Genomic DNA, 14,351 nt, shown 5'->3' with positions numbered 1-14,351 from the left:
AAGGCAGATGGCGACAGAACCCCTTACTGGTCACCCCTCCCATTTCTGACCAGCTGAAATCTGCTGGGATGGAACCTCAGTGAGCAACGGTCCCTCATGAGCAAATATTGAAAAAGCTCAGATAAGGGAAGGCGAGTGCAGAAGCTGGGGGGCGTGTATGTTTCAGGACAGGGATTTAGCCTCCAACCACCGAGGAGGATTCTCCGGCTGCCAGTCCACGAGACAGATATCGCAGGGAGCGAAGCTGAAAGAAAATGTTCCCTGTGATTCAAGTATTCGCAGCTTTCGGTGTCTTTCTCTGTGTCTGGCATTTTCTGAAGGTTCTCAGGGCCCGAAGCAGATTTCCACCTGGACCAGCACCACTCCCTGTCGTTGGCAACCTGGGCACGCTCGGCTTTCAGATACACCCCGAAACGCTCCTGAAGGTACGGTGTCTCTTTACAGCTTTACTGCCCTGGATCATTCCGCCTGGAGAACAGCATGGCTGAAGGGGAAAACTGCCTGTTAGCCCCCTATGGCCTGTCCCATGCCTAGGGTAGCCACCTGAAAATGCCAAGATCAGGGCAGGCTGCAAAAGGAGAGCAGATTCTCCCAATCTGGAGACTGACACTGAAATCAGGCTTCCCAACCAGCTATGAACTGTGCTTCTGATTCCCCCACACTGGTTATCAAGAAGCCAGTACAAAGATGCACACAGCCCCCTTTACTGCATTTCAGCTTCTGGCTCCCAAATCAGCCACTGGGTCCAGTAAAGAGACCAGTTATTTAAACTCTATGCTCTTTACTAAAAGGTTCCTCCTGACCCCAAAGGGTCAGTCACAGTACCAGATCAATATAAGTTTGGATCTTACCCAAAATACCACGCTGCCAGCCAATCCTTTAGTAACGAAAAGTAAAGGTTTGTTGCAAAAACAAAGAAATAAACCATAAGAGAAATGTTAAAGGATTAGCACAATCTGCTGCATACAAATGATTAAAAGTCCATATACATCAAGTTTCTGGGAGAACTTAGAATTGCAGGTTTGTACAGTTCCTCTGGTACACATCCAGTATCCGGATGGGTCGAAGTCCTTCGGTTCAGTTGCAAATGGATTGATCCAGAGGTAGGTGTGTGTCTGCAGCTGAACAGAATCAAAGACAAAATGGATTCTGTGGCTCGGCCTTTTATACTCTCTGGCCCCTGCCATGCTGCTTCGCGGAATATTACAAGAACTAAAATGGAGTCCAGAGTCCCATGGGCCAATCCTGGTAACTCCTCAGTTACGCCTTCAGTTTCTTCCTGGGCCCCTTGCATCTGTGAAGGTTTCAATGGCCCATCAAGAAGGCTATTGTTTTGCCGCCTCTCTCTCTGGGGTGTATCCCAGTCAGCACAATTTGAACTAGATATATTAAATATATCCAGAACTTCCATTACACACTCAACACATGAACATAAGTATGATCGTCTTACTCAGCGCATTATATCCTTTTTAACAGTACCTGCCATGGCATATCTTACGTGAATTATTATGATTTTGACACACTGATGTTAACCAATATGACAAATCCCCCATCCCCCCCCCAGTCTAACCAGCATGACATCCCCCCACCCCCAGCATTGAGCGCCCTGGGAATATTCACATGCATGAGTGTATGCAGGGTTGTGACTCAGCGTTGAATCTGGCCTGTGGCAAGGGGGCAACTGGACTGATAAGCACTATCATTTTACAATCAATCGGCTGCGTAACAGTTTAAAAAGGTACATTCAGTTGGAATTTGCCATGCGGGTAAGAGCTTATCAAACCAGCTGGGCTTCCTTCCCATTGAAATCACCAGCCCAATTGCATGGCAGGTCAATGAACGCCGTGTGGGCACACCCACACCGAGGCAGCTCTTCACAGGTCCCATCTAACCAGAGTACGTAGTGTCATCCCTCAAGTATGACAAGCCGGCACAGGGTGGGGGGGTGTCTTTGTGTTTTACTCAAAGTCCATCTTTACAGTACAGGATTGTGCGATCTGTGACCAACCTGACGATTACTGTAGTCTCTGAGCACCTCCCGGGTCATTAGAAGTAGCACAGGTACAAAGGTCCACTCTCCCTTCCCTGCCTGTAGGAGAAAAACTTAAGTAACCAACCAGTGGAGGGGTTTTTTGTTATACACTCAAGTGGGTGTGGCCGGCCACAGGCAATGCGCGTGCGGCACCATGAAGGTACACTAACCTGAGGAAACGCGCTTTGCATTTGGTTCTGAGCCCGTGAGGTCCGTAATACGCTCAGCTCTGGGAGGAGTGAGTTCTCTCTGCCAGAACCAGCTCCCATGGAAGTTCTGCCTCTTTCAGGCATTTGCTTTGCTCTGCTTTGTTTTGACTAAGGCGACGTCTTCGCTGCAAAGTCGCCGCCATCAGATCGACGTCTCTGGCTCGACTGAGCGGTCAGTGAAGACCCGCTCAGTCGATCCAGAAGGCGACGTATTAAGACCACCGTCTCGAGTGGCGCAGGGCAGGGAAGACGGCGCGCAGAACAGAAGCAGAGAAGTCGACGGGAGTTACACAAGTTTTTTGCGTGGCTTGCATAACTCCGGTCGACTGCCGCCAAATCTCGGAGGTAAGTGTAGACAAGCCCTGTGCAACGAGGTCAACTTCAGGCTGGCCTTAACTCTCCTGCCAGCTAAGCCTAATCTAAACGTTACTCCAGATACAGCAATCACAATACGCAGTGCAACTGCAAGCCGATATCTCCATCTAGTGGCCACTGGTGCTCATTAAAAAGAAGATTCCTTTTTTTTAACTTCTATTGACTTGTAAGGTTACACACTGGCAAAAAGTAACATTAAGAAAAAGAGAGAAAGAGAAAAAAAAAGATAATCTCTGTTATCTAGTAGAGGCCATTTGTTCCTTGGATAATCCAAAAGAAGACAGGAGAAAAATCATGCTTAAGCGCATTTCTGGCCTGAGGCGTCAGGGTGGGTTTTGCTGGCATATTTTATAACTGTCTCTAAATCGTTATGAACAACAATTAAAAACCCCAAAGCTCTTATTAGTGAGATGTGTTCTGAGTCCTTTTTGCTTTGGATAGCAGGATGGCGGTGCTCTCCTTCCTGCCCGTGGAGCTGCAAATGAGCTGTTGTGTAATAGAACTAGAAAAGCGTCTGAGCTCTGGTCACTCGGAACAGCTGCTGGGTGCCAGACGCAGAGAGCCGACGCGTCCCGTTTGTAGCATGGCACGGCTGTGCTCCATCACATGTGTTGCTGTATCTCCAGGTGGCCGGGGTGTATGGTAATACTTACACGCTCTGGCTGGGACAAACGCCTGTGATTGTGCTGAACGGATTCCAAGCGGTCAAGGATGCCCTCATTGACCACGCCGCGGAGTTCGCTGAACGACCCATCACGCCTTTCTTTAGGGACCTCGTGGGCGGCCCGCATGGTACTTTCTGGCGCTGTGTGTGTGTGTGAGAGAGAGAGAGGAAACCTGCCTGTGGGAACATCTGTCCTTAGTGGCACCCTTGCATGCTGTGCTGCTCCCTTTCAGGGATGTGTACGCTACAGACCCACGGGGGGTCACGTGCTTTTGAAATGTTGGCCCTTTCACGTGCATTCAGTCCACGGAACCGATGTACGCAGACTAGGGAGCCCCCATGGTTCGTGTCCTCCTTCTGCAAAGAGCAAACAACCCTCCCGGCAGACGGTAAGAGTCAGTGTCTATTGAGAGAATGCAGCAAGGCAGCCTTATTAGATAAAACCAGTTGAAGAGGGAAGGAGGACATGAAAAGGACCCTAGTACATGCACGTAAATTAGCATGAGGGTCTATGATTTCCCACTTTAAATACTACCATGGGGGCCTGAGCAACTCACAGCATAGGGCCCTGGAACCACGGGCACTCTCTTCTCACCATCCATACAGCATTACCCAGTCCCGCTTTATTTCATTGGCCCCAGGTATCATTTTTGCCAATGGCCACACCTGGAAGCAGCAGAGACGGTTCAGCCTGATGACGCTCCGGAACCTGGGGCTCGGGAAGAAAAGCCTGGAGAACTCGATTCAGGGACAAGCCCGCTGGCTGGTGGAGACCTTTGCCAGAGAGAGAGGTACAATATAAATACGTATGTGGTACTGCCCTGGAGAAACAGTCCCACTTTCAACTGGTCCCAAAACATGAATGGAAAAGAGTGCGTGAAAGGAGCTCCATGGTTACTGCCATGCTTGACTTCTCTAGCACCAGCGAGACTTCCAGTTAATACAGATTGTGCAAACAGGCTTCCAAAATGTGGACGACCACTGTCTCACCAGGCTCTCGTGAGCCGTCTGTAAGATCTGGTGCCTTGTAACCCTTTCGCCACCATTTGGTTTGGCTGAAATGCCACGTCTGCTGACTTTCATCCTGACCTTCTTCCAGGAGGTCCTTAAAAGGCAGGACCCAGTGATAATGACAAGCCAGGGCTACAAAATTATTCCAGAGAAACCCCTTTCTGGGCGAGGACTGCACTTTCCCACTCACATGGGTTCTGCTGCCCAAAGGGCGACTGTCTGTGCACATACGCATTCTGCTCTCTGCAGGATCAGACATTCCTGGGAGCCCACATAAACTCAGGGGCAGACGGGAGGGAAGCTCAGTGTAACTTCATAGCCAGCAACGGGACATACTCTGTGACCAGCGAATGATGGTGCTGCCTCTGTTCACAGGGCGACCGATGGACCCCTCCGTCCCCATCCTTTCTTCTATCACCAATGTGATCGCTGCTGTGCTCTTTGGGCATTGCTTCTCCACAGAGGATAACACCTTCCAGCAGCTGATCAGGGGGTGCCAGGCCATGGCAGAATTCCAGGGCACAGTCTGGCCTTGCGTGAGCACTTGATTATTTTATAAACTGTAACGGTATCGATTTCCCTGTGCTTTCCTTAGCAAGAAGGCATGAAATATCCACCCTCTGCACAGTAATGAATAAAAGGGCTTGATTAACTACTGAGCTACAGCAAGAAGCGGGCTCACTTTTCCACTGTCCCGTCTTGCCTGGTTCTTTTCAGTGAATGCCTTTCCCCCAAACAACCCCTAACTCTTCGTCCTTGTGAATGGTAGATGTGCCAGAATGGCTCCCTTCCCAGAGCGGGACTTGATGCTGGCCTGGAGGTTCCTTCGGGATCACACTCAGGTTTTTTCTGGCTTGTCCATCTTTCATCCCTGCCACTGCTTCGCTTCTGCTTTGACGGCCTGTTTGCTAGCCCCACCCTCGCTGGGGGAGACTGAGGCTGGTCTGCCATTCAGAAGAGCTGCAGCAGGCTCACACGCCCCTGTCATTCATCCCCAAAACGGCAGTGGGATCGTCACTTGAGGCATTGGGGCACGGGGGGGGATGCCCCACTCTAGTGAACTCGGTGGGGTTAGATGACATCTGCTTGAGTTCAGTCAAGGTTTCACTTTAGAAACATGAGAACAGCTTTACTGTAGGGCTGTGGTTCTCGACCCACAGGCCGCTCAGCACACAGCTGCAGTCCATAGGACATCCTCAGGGCCATACAGGAAGTCTATGTATCAGGGGTGTATGTATCAGAGGCTCCTGAGCCGCCTGTGATTCTTTCACAGTTAAAGTGCGGCTCACAGAGCCTCCTGTGCCCCCCCATTCTCCGCCTACCAGCCGGGGGGTGGGGAGCTCAGATCTTCTGCCCTGCGGCTGGGTGGTGGGGCCAGAGGATTCTGCCCAGTGGGCAGGGCGGCCTCAGGCAGGCCAGGAAGTGTGGCCACTCCTGATCTGGCGGCCCACATAACACCCAGAGAGCTGCACATGCGGCCACAGTGATAAAGAGGTTGAGGAGAGGGATGTCAAAGTGTAACCGTTTAAACGCTTAACCCTTTAAGCGTTTTAAACAGCTGATTACCGTTTAAACTGGGGGGAGGGGAGCGGCGGCTGGGCTCAGCTCCCTGCCAGCGAGAACAGCTGGGCAGCTCTCCCAGGGGCAGAGGCTTGGAGCCCAGCACGGCAGAGGGTAGTCGCAGCTGGGCTTAGTTCCCCTGGGGGGTTGGTGCGGAGCCCAGTGCCAGGGTAGCCGCAGCTGGACTGGCTCCCCATGCGGGGAAGGGGTAGCTGCAGCTGTGCTGGCTGGGGGGGAGGAGGCACGGAGCCCAGTGCTGGGGTAGCCGCAGCTGGGCTGGCTCCCCGCCAGCGAGAGCAGCTGGGCAGCTCTGGCAGGTGGGGAAGCGTGGAGCTGGGGGGGAGGTGCAGAGCCCAGTATGGGTGGGGGGGCAGCCTAGCTGCGGCTCCATCTCCCCCCAGCATTTAACCGTTTAAATGTTCTGTTTTTAGAACATTTAAATGGATTTTTTAATTAAACCAATTTTTACGTCCCTAGTTGAGAACCACGCCTTAGAGGATCCATGCCCTGTTGCCAGACAGCAGGTGTAGAAAGTTGAGGCCCTGTGCTAATGACTGTCCCTCCACAGCGCTCTCATGTCTCAGCTAAGGTACAAGTCAAACAATCAGCCTGCCAAGGAACTCCCGGGGCCCAGCACAAGATTCAGCTGTGGATGCCCCGATCTTTAAAGTGCATCGGGGGAAACCTGGGTTACAAACTAAGAAATCCCAATGTTCCTTTTTGCCCATGTTCTCACAGCTGTACAATGCTTTTCCATCACTGATGAAGCACCTGAGCCCTGTCTTGATAAAATCATTGACAGCACTGATCCACTTTCATGAGCTACATGGACTTATAAAGGAGGAGATCAAGCGCCATCGGGAGAGCTGGCTGCCTGAAGAACCACGGGACTTCACAGACTTATACCTATCGCAAATGTTTAAAGTAAGTACGTGCGTGCTTTGCAGCTACTAGACACAGGCTCCAGCCTAGATATTTTTTTAAACTTTATTTTTATTGTTTTTATATGAAATATAAACACAGAATGAAATAATGAAACCAAACAGATATAAATACATGCACAAGATGGAAATAACCTATAAATCACAACATTCCATGTTTATTACTTGTAAAACCTGTGGGGAAAACCAAAAACAAACATACCTTAAAAAAACCCAACCCCAAAACCCGTAGAGGTCATGCAGGGTGTCAATTGTTAAACTGACTAAATAGATAAATAAATGAAAACATAACCTATGAGTGTCAGGACAAATACATACTAAATCTCAAAAGTATGCAATAGTTCCATGTGTGCCTAGAAAGCCACATATTTTTTCCTAGTGTTTCTATTAGACAGAGTCATTTTTTCCATTAATGCAGTAGAAGAGAACTCACAAAGCCAGTCTCTGTATAAGGGAGGAATTGCAGATTTCCAGTTTCTCAAAATAACGCTTTTGGCCACTAAAATAGTTATGGCAATCCCTTTCTGACTGTTAACTGGAATAGCAACTCATCCAGCACTCTCAAAAGACACAAGCTTGGAAAAGGAAAACTAACAACACAAAGTTTTTGAGAGTGCACTGAATCTGGCATTCCAGAACACGTGAGTTTTTTTGGCAGGTGAGAACGGTGAGAGTTGGACTGGGGCTGTGTGCATCTCCAACATTCACTGTATGTTGCTAATCTAGCCTTAAACAGACACTCTGGAGACCAGTAATATCGCTTTAATATCTTGTTCTGGAAAAATTGCAAGGATAAAGAACTTGCAGCGTCTGTCACAGTAAGTCAGATATTCTTCTGTTGTTAGTAAGGCTCACTTCTTTTCTTTGAGACAGAGATTGAGAGGGTAATGCAAAGCGTAGAGCCACCTAGAAATAATTCCTACACAGTGTTTGCTGTTTCCATGTTTCTTACCATGTTCTTCTAGAGGTGAGAGAGTTGAAACTGACCAATTGTTCCCTATCCTTGCATGAATCCTTGAGCATAGCTTCTGAAAGAAGGAGCTGTGAGACAGCAGTAACTGATCTTTGTTGCCTATGTAAATCGAAGGAGGCCAGTCTTATCATCTTGTATTATATCTTTCATTTTTGTTAATCCTCTTTCTATCCAAATTGTCTTGAGCAGAGAGTGGGCCTTGACTCTGAGGCATAGGTTATCCCATAGTGGTACGAGAAGAGAATTAGTAAGATTGGACGTTATAATCGTCTTAACGTGTTGCAGGATGCCCCATGTAGATGCAAAGACTGGATTTTTCCTTAAGGGTCTGGGGACCCTCTTAACGTATATGAAAGACGAGAGGGAACCAAATGGCATAGCTAAGCTTTTTTCTATCTCAAACCAAGCCGGTGAGTGTTCAGAACAAGTGGAGTGGAGCCACCTTACAACAGGGTGCATTTGGAATGCCAGATAATATAGATACCAACTGGCAAGCCTCTATCTTGTACCTAGGTATTTCAAGCTACACTCTGACCCTCTTCCCCCTTCTAGGAGGCTATTTGTGGGAGTGATTGATTCTGACGTTAGACCTAAAAGGGAAGGTGGGTAGATTTTCAAAGGACCGAGGCCTTTCCTTGGCAGGTAGCCACCATGAAAGCAGCAACGCTGCTCCACCCATGGCTGGAAGAGAGAGCGCAAAGGATGCTGGTTAGCACTCACTCTCCCTTTGTTTCCTTCCTCCATCACAAGAGTGTTGCCTGCCATGTGCTTGACCTACCAAGCCATTGGCCTGCCAGTTTCATGCCTTCTAGCCTGGTCAACTCAATATACGTATTGTGACGGGCAAGGTTCCATCTGCAGGAAGTTTATGGTTCTACCCAAGCACCGTCCACAATCACACTCTGTCTCCCCTCTGCAGACCCAGGAGGACCCCACCTCTACATTTAAGGAGCACAATATGATCCAAGTGATCACAGACCTCTTCATAGCAGGCTCTGACAGCACCACGATAACCCTGTACTGGGCTCTCCTCTACATGATGGCCTACCCAGACGTACAAGGTGAGAAGGATCTGCACTGGCACAGGTGACTGCATTTGCTCCAGTCAGACACGATGTGGGAAGGAGCTTTTCAAGTTGTTGTTGTTATTACGAGCCCAAATTCTGCCCTGCAACTCCTGGCCTGCAGAATTAGAGATGACCATGGTCTCAGTAACGATTGATTCACACGTGAAGGTATCTAAAGCGAGGCACATCATTCCTCAGCCAGCTGGTGATGTGGCCACACTGCCATTGGAAACCCTATCTGCTCCCCCGGCTCCCTCCTCTGTAGAAAAACAGGCAACTGAAAGAAGGCAGCAGGCTAAAGATGATCCCGATGATGACCACACTGTAAATGTGCTTGTCAGATAAGTAAAAACATGAGTGGCCCTGGCCAGAGAGCAGTACATTTCCCCCAACGCTGAGCGATGGAAGGGGAATCCATCTGACTATTCAAGTTATTACCCAAGATAAGCTGAGAACAGCTGAGTAACTCCTCCACTGCTCTTGGGCCTGAGAGACTGGGTGTTGGTGCTGACAGCATATTGATATGCAAAATGATGCAAATGAAAGAGTAACTAGTCTGCCTGATTCCTGCAATCTAAGTTGTCCCAGGTATTTGGACAATGGCAGTAGAGTCCATGTATCAGCTGGTTTCTTGGATGATTGTTGTCCCTTTTCCCTGCAGAACGAGTCCAAAAAGAGCTGGACACCGTCCTTGGTCCATCTCGCGTGGTCCAGTACGAGGACCGAAAGTCCCTGCCCTACACAAACGCAGTGATTCATGAGATCCAGCGGTACAGCAGCATAAGCGCCATTGGGGTCATGCGCGGGTGTGCCAAGGACACGACCCTGAAGGGCTTCTCTGTTACGAAGGTATGGTAGTGCCACTGCGCCCCAGGGACGCTCCCTAGCCAAAGCCAGGAAGGGCAACAACTCCCACTTTCCTTTGTAAACAATAGTGGGTGTGTTTCACCTGGGGACGTCTTGCAGATTAGATCTGATCTTGAACAACTTGCACGAAACCTTTTATTGTACTATAAATGTCAGACATGGCCTCCAGCAAACAGGGATTAACTCCAGCCCAGCCTCCCCCTCCTTTTGCACCAGCGCTCAGAGAAAGGACTGCGTGGACTGGTCTACACAGGAAGGTTTTATCAGTATAAACAAACAAATACAGTATATTGGTTTAACTCTCAGGAGGGGCCCCCTTATTCCAGAATAAAAGTGGCTTTTTCTGGTTTAGCTTAAACCATTTCCAAAGCAATATAAGCTAAACCAGGAAAGAATATGAAGGTTCACCTAAGGAGTTCTATCAGTACAAATATAGTGCTGTACATTCCCACGCTATCTTCTCAAGATAACTTTCCCATGTTAACAAGCCCTAGGAGGCGGCTGTGTGGTAGTCAGTGGGGAAAATGCTCTGAAAATCCTCCACACCTCAGGACTGGCTTGAACCACTAGCTGCGGATTTTCTGGCTACATTCAACTCTCTCTCTAATGTTCTTGTGGTAAAATACCACAATCTTAAGGGAATAGCCTTGATAGTTTTTTTTAATGAACTGTTCTACAGGAGGCAGTGATGAAGTGGGAATTTTTTGTAGTATTTTTAGGAAGCCTATGTGTGCCTCGGTTTCCCTCTACATTTAGCATTGCTACCCAGTGGGGGAAGAAGGATTAAGGCCTGGTCTACACTAGGAAATTAGGTCAGTGTAACTACGGCACTCAGGGGTGTGAAAAATCCCACAACTCTGCGCAATGCAGCTAAACCAACCTAGCAGCCGGTGTAAAGCGACACTTGGTCGACAGGAGAACTCCTGTCCATCTAGCTACCACCTTTCGGTGCAGTAGATTACCTACACAGAAGGGAGAAGCTCTCCCGTTGGTGTAAGCAATGTCTACACTGCAGCGCTACAGCCGTGCAGCTGCAGCATTTAAAGTGTAGACAAGCCCTAAATTTGCACTCAGGACAGACTAAGAGACATAAAAGTGTGTCCTTGACCAGGTGGGATGAATAGTCATTAAGGAACTGGCTGAAACCGACCCAGGTCAACAAGGGGTCCAGAGAGACAATGCAAACTCCCAGGCTCATGGATTGACACTCTCAGCAGGGAAGACGAGCAGAGACTCCAGCTGGAGAACAAAGAAAAGTGTGAGGTGGAGGGAATGAGAGTTGGCTCCTTGAAGAGGCTGGGAGCTCTCTCACCAGGTAACTGACTAAAGAAGGAAGTCTGAGAGATCCAGGGCCTGAAAATGGAGCGGACTACGGCTTGGCCGGTGAATTGCTCTGGGCTGACCAGAATGGTCTGTGTTTTAACCTTTATTTCTCTGTGCCAACCTAAGAACTTCCAATGCTGTGTTCTACTTGTCTAATAAACCTGTCTGTTGTGAAAAGGCTGGTGAGTGCCACTGCAAATACTGGGTGAGGTGCATTAGTCTCTGTAGAGTGGCCAAGTCTCTAACCAGGAGTCTCTCTCAGTTGGGCTCGCTGAGCAAAGCACATGGTGTGAGGCAGGATTGCTGGAGCCCTAGAGGTTCAGTCGCAGGAGAGGATGAGGCTACGTAGCCTATCCTGGAGGAAGTGAGAGACCCCTCTGGGTCCAGCACATCAAATGTGTTCCTCCAAGAGATTGTTCCAAAGTATGGGGTGTAACACTGGTCTTAGGGATCCATGACAGAGGCACTATATGGTGACTATGTTTCTGACCCTATAATAGTTGGCTTGCACTTGCATTAGGCAATTTCAAATGGCTAGATTGGTAGCTTGTATCATTGTGTCAGGAAGCCACGATAGACCCAAGAACTTATTCCTGCTTGGAATGTTCTTCATTTTCTTATGGAGTTTTATTTCTGTGTAGGGCACTTTAATCTTCCCTAATATACTCTCTGTCCTGTATGACCCTGACGAATGGGAGACACCTCGACGATTCAACCCATGTCACTTCCTGGACCAGGATGGAAACTTTGTGAACAGAGAGGCTTTCTTAATATTCTCAGCAGGTAACATCAACCCTAGCTTCCACAGGCTGAAACTTTGCTAACTTTTCATTGTCCCTTGTTGATATTCTTCATTCAAACCCACAGTAAGGTCATGAGAGCAGAAGACAAAGGCATTATTTCCAAAGGCCCACTGCTGTTTCTTTTTCTTGAGGAAAAGAAACTAAGACTGATTGGTCCTTGGAGCTTCTCAGGGGATTGATCTGGAATTGTAGTAGCAAAGGTGTGCTGGGTCGTGGGAAGCCCAGGCTGGTCTCAAACTCCCCAAGAGAGCAGGAGATAGGAGACCTGTTTGCTACTCAAGGATCAAATCCAGTTAGGTGCTAAGCACCATCCACTCAGTGTTAAATGGAGACCATGAGGTCAGCAGGATTAAAAACTTGCATTGGGCATTTATATAAATAACGAACATCCAGTTACATGAGTAATTTTTTTAAAAAGAAACACTTTGGAAGGGATGAAAGCCCTCATTCTTTGCAGCCTAATGGTCCCCTTGAAAGTTGACCACAACTAACATGTTTTTAAACCTGTCTTTGCTAGTGCTGTGGTCAAAAACACACCTGTTGTCGAGTATAGACATGGCCTCCAACGTAAGGATCATTGGCTTGTTTCCATATGGCACAGAAGGAGGATGGCCCAGTGGTTAGGATGTTGGCCTGGGACTCAAGACCTGCGTTTAATTCCCTGCTCTCTTACACTTCCTATGTGACCCTGAGCAAATCACTTACCTCCTCTGTGCCTGAGATGTACTATAGCGCTAATAGTCCTGCCCTCCCTTATAGGAATGTTGTCAGGATGAATAAAGACTGAGGCACTCACCTACCAGGATAATGGGAGCCAGACAAGTACCAGGGCTAGATAGAAGGTCTGTATTCCATACGGCACCGCTACAGGTTGCTGACTTTCAAAACATTGCCCACATCAAAGTTAGTGGAGAAACAGCACAGCCTTCCACCAGAAATTAATTCAGACAGATACAGGATATGATAACACAGACACCTGTGGTGAAACGCCCTGAGATTCTTGGGTGAAGGGTGCTATAGACTAAAGTATGTTAGTAAGTTCCAACCCTCTGCAAATCGGAGCTCAAGATGGTAGATAATAAGGCACGAGAGACTAAATAAATTCTCCATGAGTAAAAATAGTCCAAGACTGATTTGGTTCTGCTTCTTCTCTTTCTGGGATCACTTCCCCTTTTGCGCCCTATGTCATCACAGCGACCAACCTTATTTACAGACACATCAGAACTTGCCATCTCTTCCCTGTGAATTGTACCTTCCCTTCTCTCTGAAGCAGATGTACATTCTGAAATATGTTAGTTACCATATTTGTGTATGATACAAATTCCCATCTTTGGCCTGCAGGACACCGCGTGTGTTTGGGGGAACAACTGGCTAGGATGAACCTCTTCATCATCTTCAGCAGCCTGCTGCAAGCATTCACATTCCAGCTTCCGGAGGGAGTGAAGGAAATCAACCAGGAGCTGATTGTGGGTGGCATCCTGCAACCCCATCCATATAAAACATGTGCTATTCGTCGCTAGGGTGCATTGTATCCAAGGGTCAAGGAGTTATTTTTAGGTTGCTGGTTGGCTCTTCTGATATTTGGTACCCATCACCTTGTCTTTATTCCTCTTAGCAAAGAATGAGCAACTGTTCCTGGCAAGCCTCCCTTTGCGCTAAGTCCCTGAAACATGTTTCACTGAGCTAAAGCAACATGCTGTTTCCTTGCAACTTAGCCTCCTACCAGCCTTAGCTTTTGCATCTGTAACTGATGTCAAGTGCAGCCCTGCCACAGCTGAGGAAAGGCAAAGCCAATCAGCTGTACGTTGTTATGAACACATCCAATAAGCAGTTGTTAACCTACAACAGAGAAAACAAACAGTAGTGTTGCATGCATTTAATTTTTATTTATGGAAATAAAAATGCAAACCTCAGGCTTGTAAACTCCACCTTCGGACTCCTGCCATGAGGTCAGCGTAGTCCTTGATGCAGCCAGCATTTGCTTCCCGAGAGTACAAATTTAAGCACCTAAATAAGTGGCCTGATATTTTGAATGAAGTGTTGAACCCAACGCCCAAGAAGGGCTCCATTGGCTGAGAGGGGAAGAGAGACCAGAACTCAGCAGGCATGGAGGGCAGCACCACCTGCTCTGATTGCTGGGTTCTGTAGGAGTGGGATCTGGTTTCTGAGCACTTGAGTCGGGCTATTTCAATGCCATCCCTCAGGGGCAGGAAGGGAATAGTCCAGGGAATTACTGCAGCCAGGTAACAGGCGGTTGGCATCCTGGAACTGTGGGGCTAAGTACAGGTAGAACAAGTGACCCACCCGCTCAGTCTGGGGAGGGGCCACAAAGCCCAGAAGACAAGATTCCAGGAGGGAGAATAAAGGGAGAGGAGCGAGGGACAAAGGTTCAAATGGCTGCTGTCCCCAACCAGCCCTGGAGCTAAAGGGAAACAGCCTGGCCCATTAGGCCCCACACCTGCTGCAGCTGGAAAAACCTCCTCCCCAAGATGGCGGCCTGGCCTGGCCGGGCCACCCGCGCCGGTG

The 14,351-nt window shown here is 48.5% G+C and overlaps 1 protein-coding gene across 1 annotated transcript; it reads left to right on the top strand.

The window, feature by feature from the left end:
• The first annotated feature begins 222 nt into the window (after window positions 1-222).
• Window positions 223-14,307, top strand: LOC137161699 (cytochrome P450 2J5-like). Its single transcript, XM_067561131.1, has 9 exons — window positions 223-425; window positions 3,243-3,408; window positions 3,922-4,071; window positions 4,667-4,827; window positions 6,590-6,775; window positions 8,685-8,826; window positions 9,494-9,681; window positions 11,664-11,805; window positions 13,167-14,307. Exons 1-9 carry the CDS (start codon window positions 255-257, stop codon window positions 13,343-13,345), a joined length of 1,485 nt encoding a protein of 494 aa, XP_067417232.1. The 5' UTR covers window positions 223-254; the 3' UTR covers window positions 13,346-14,307.
• Window positions 14,308-14,351: the final 44 nt, after the last annotated feature.

This window comes from Emydura macquarii, unplaced genomic scaffold (assembly GCF_026122565.2).
Source record: "Emydura macquarii macquarii isolate MOO-44397 ecotype Brisbane River unplaced genomic scaffold, CSIRO-AGI_Emac_v2 contig_2365, whole genome shotgun sequence".
Lineage (NCBI taxonomy): Eukaryota > Metazoa > Chordata > Testudines > Chelidae > Emydura > Emydura macquarii.
The sequence above is the reverse complement of the archived record's forward strand: the minus strand, read 5'-3'. Positions and strand labels throughout refer to the sequence as shown.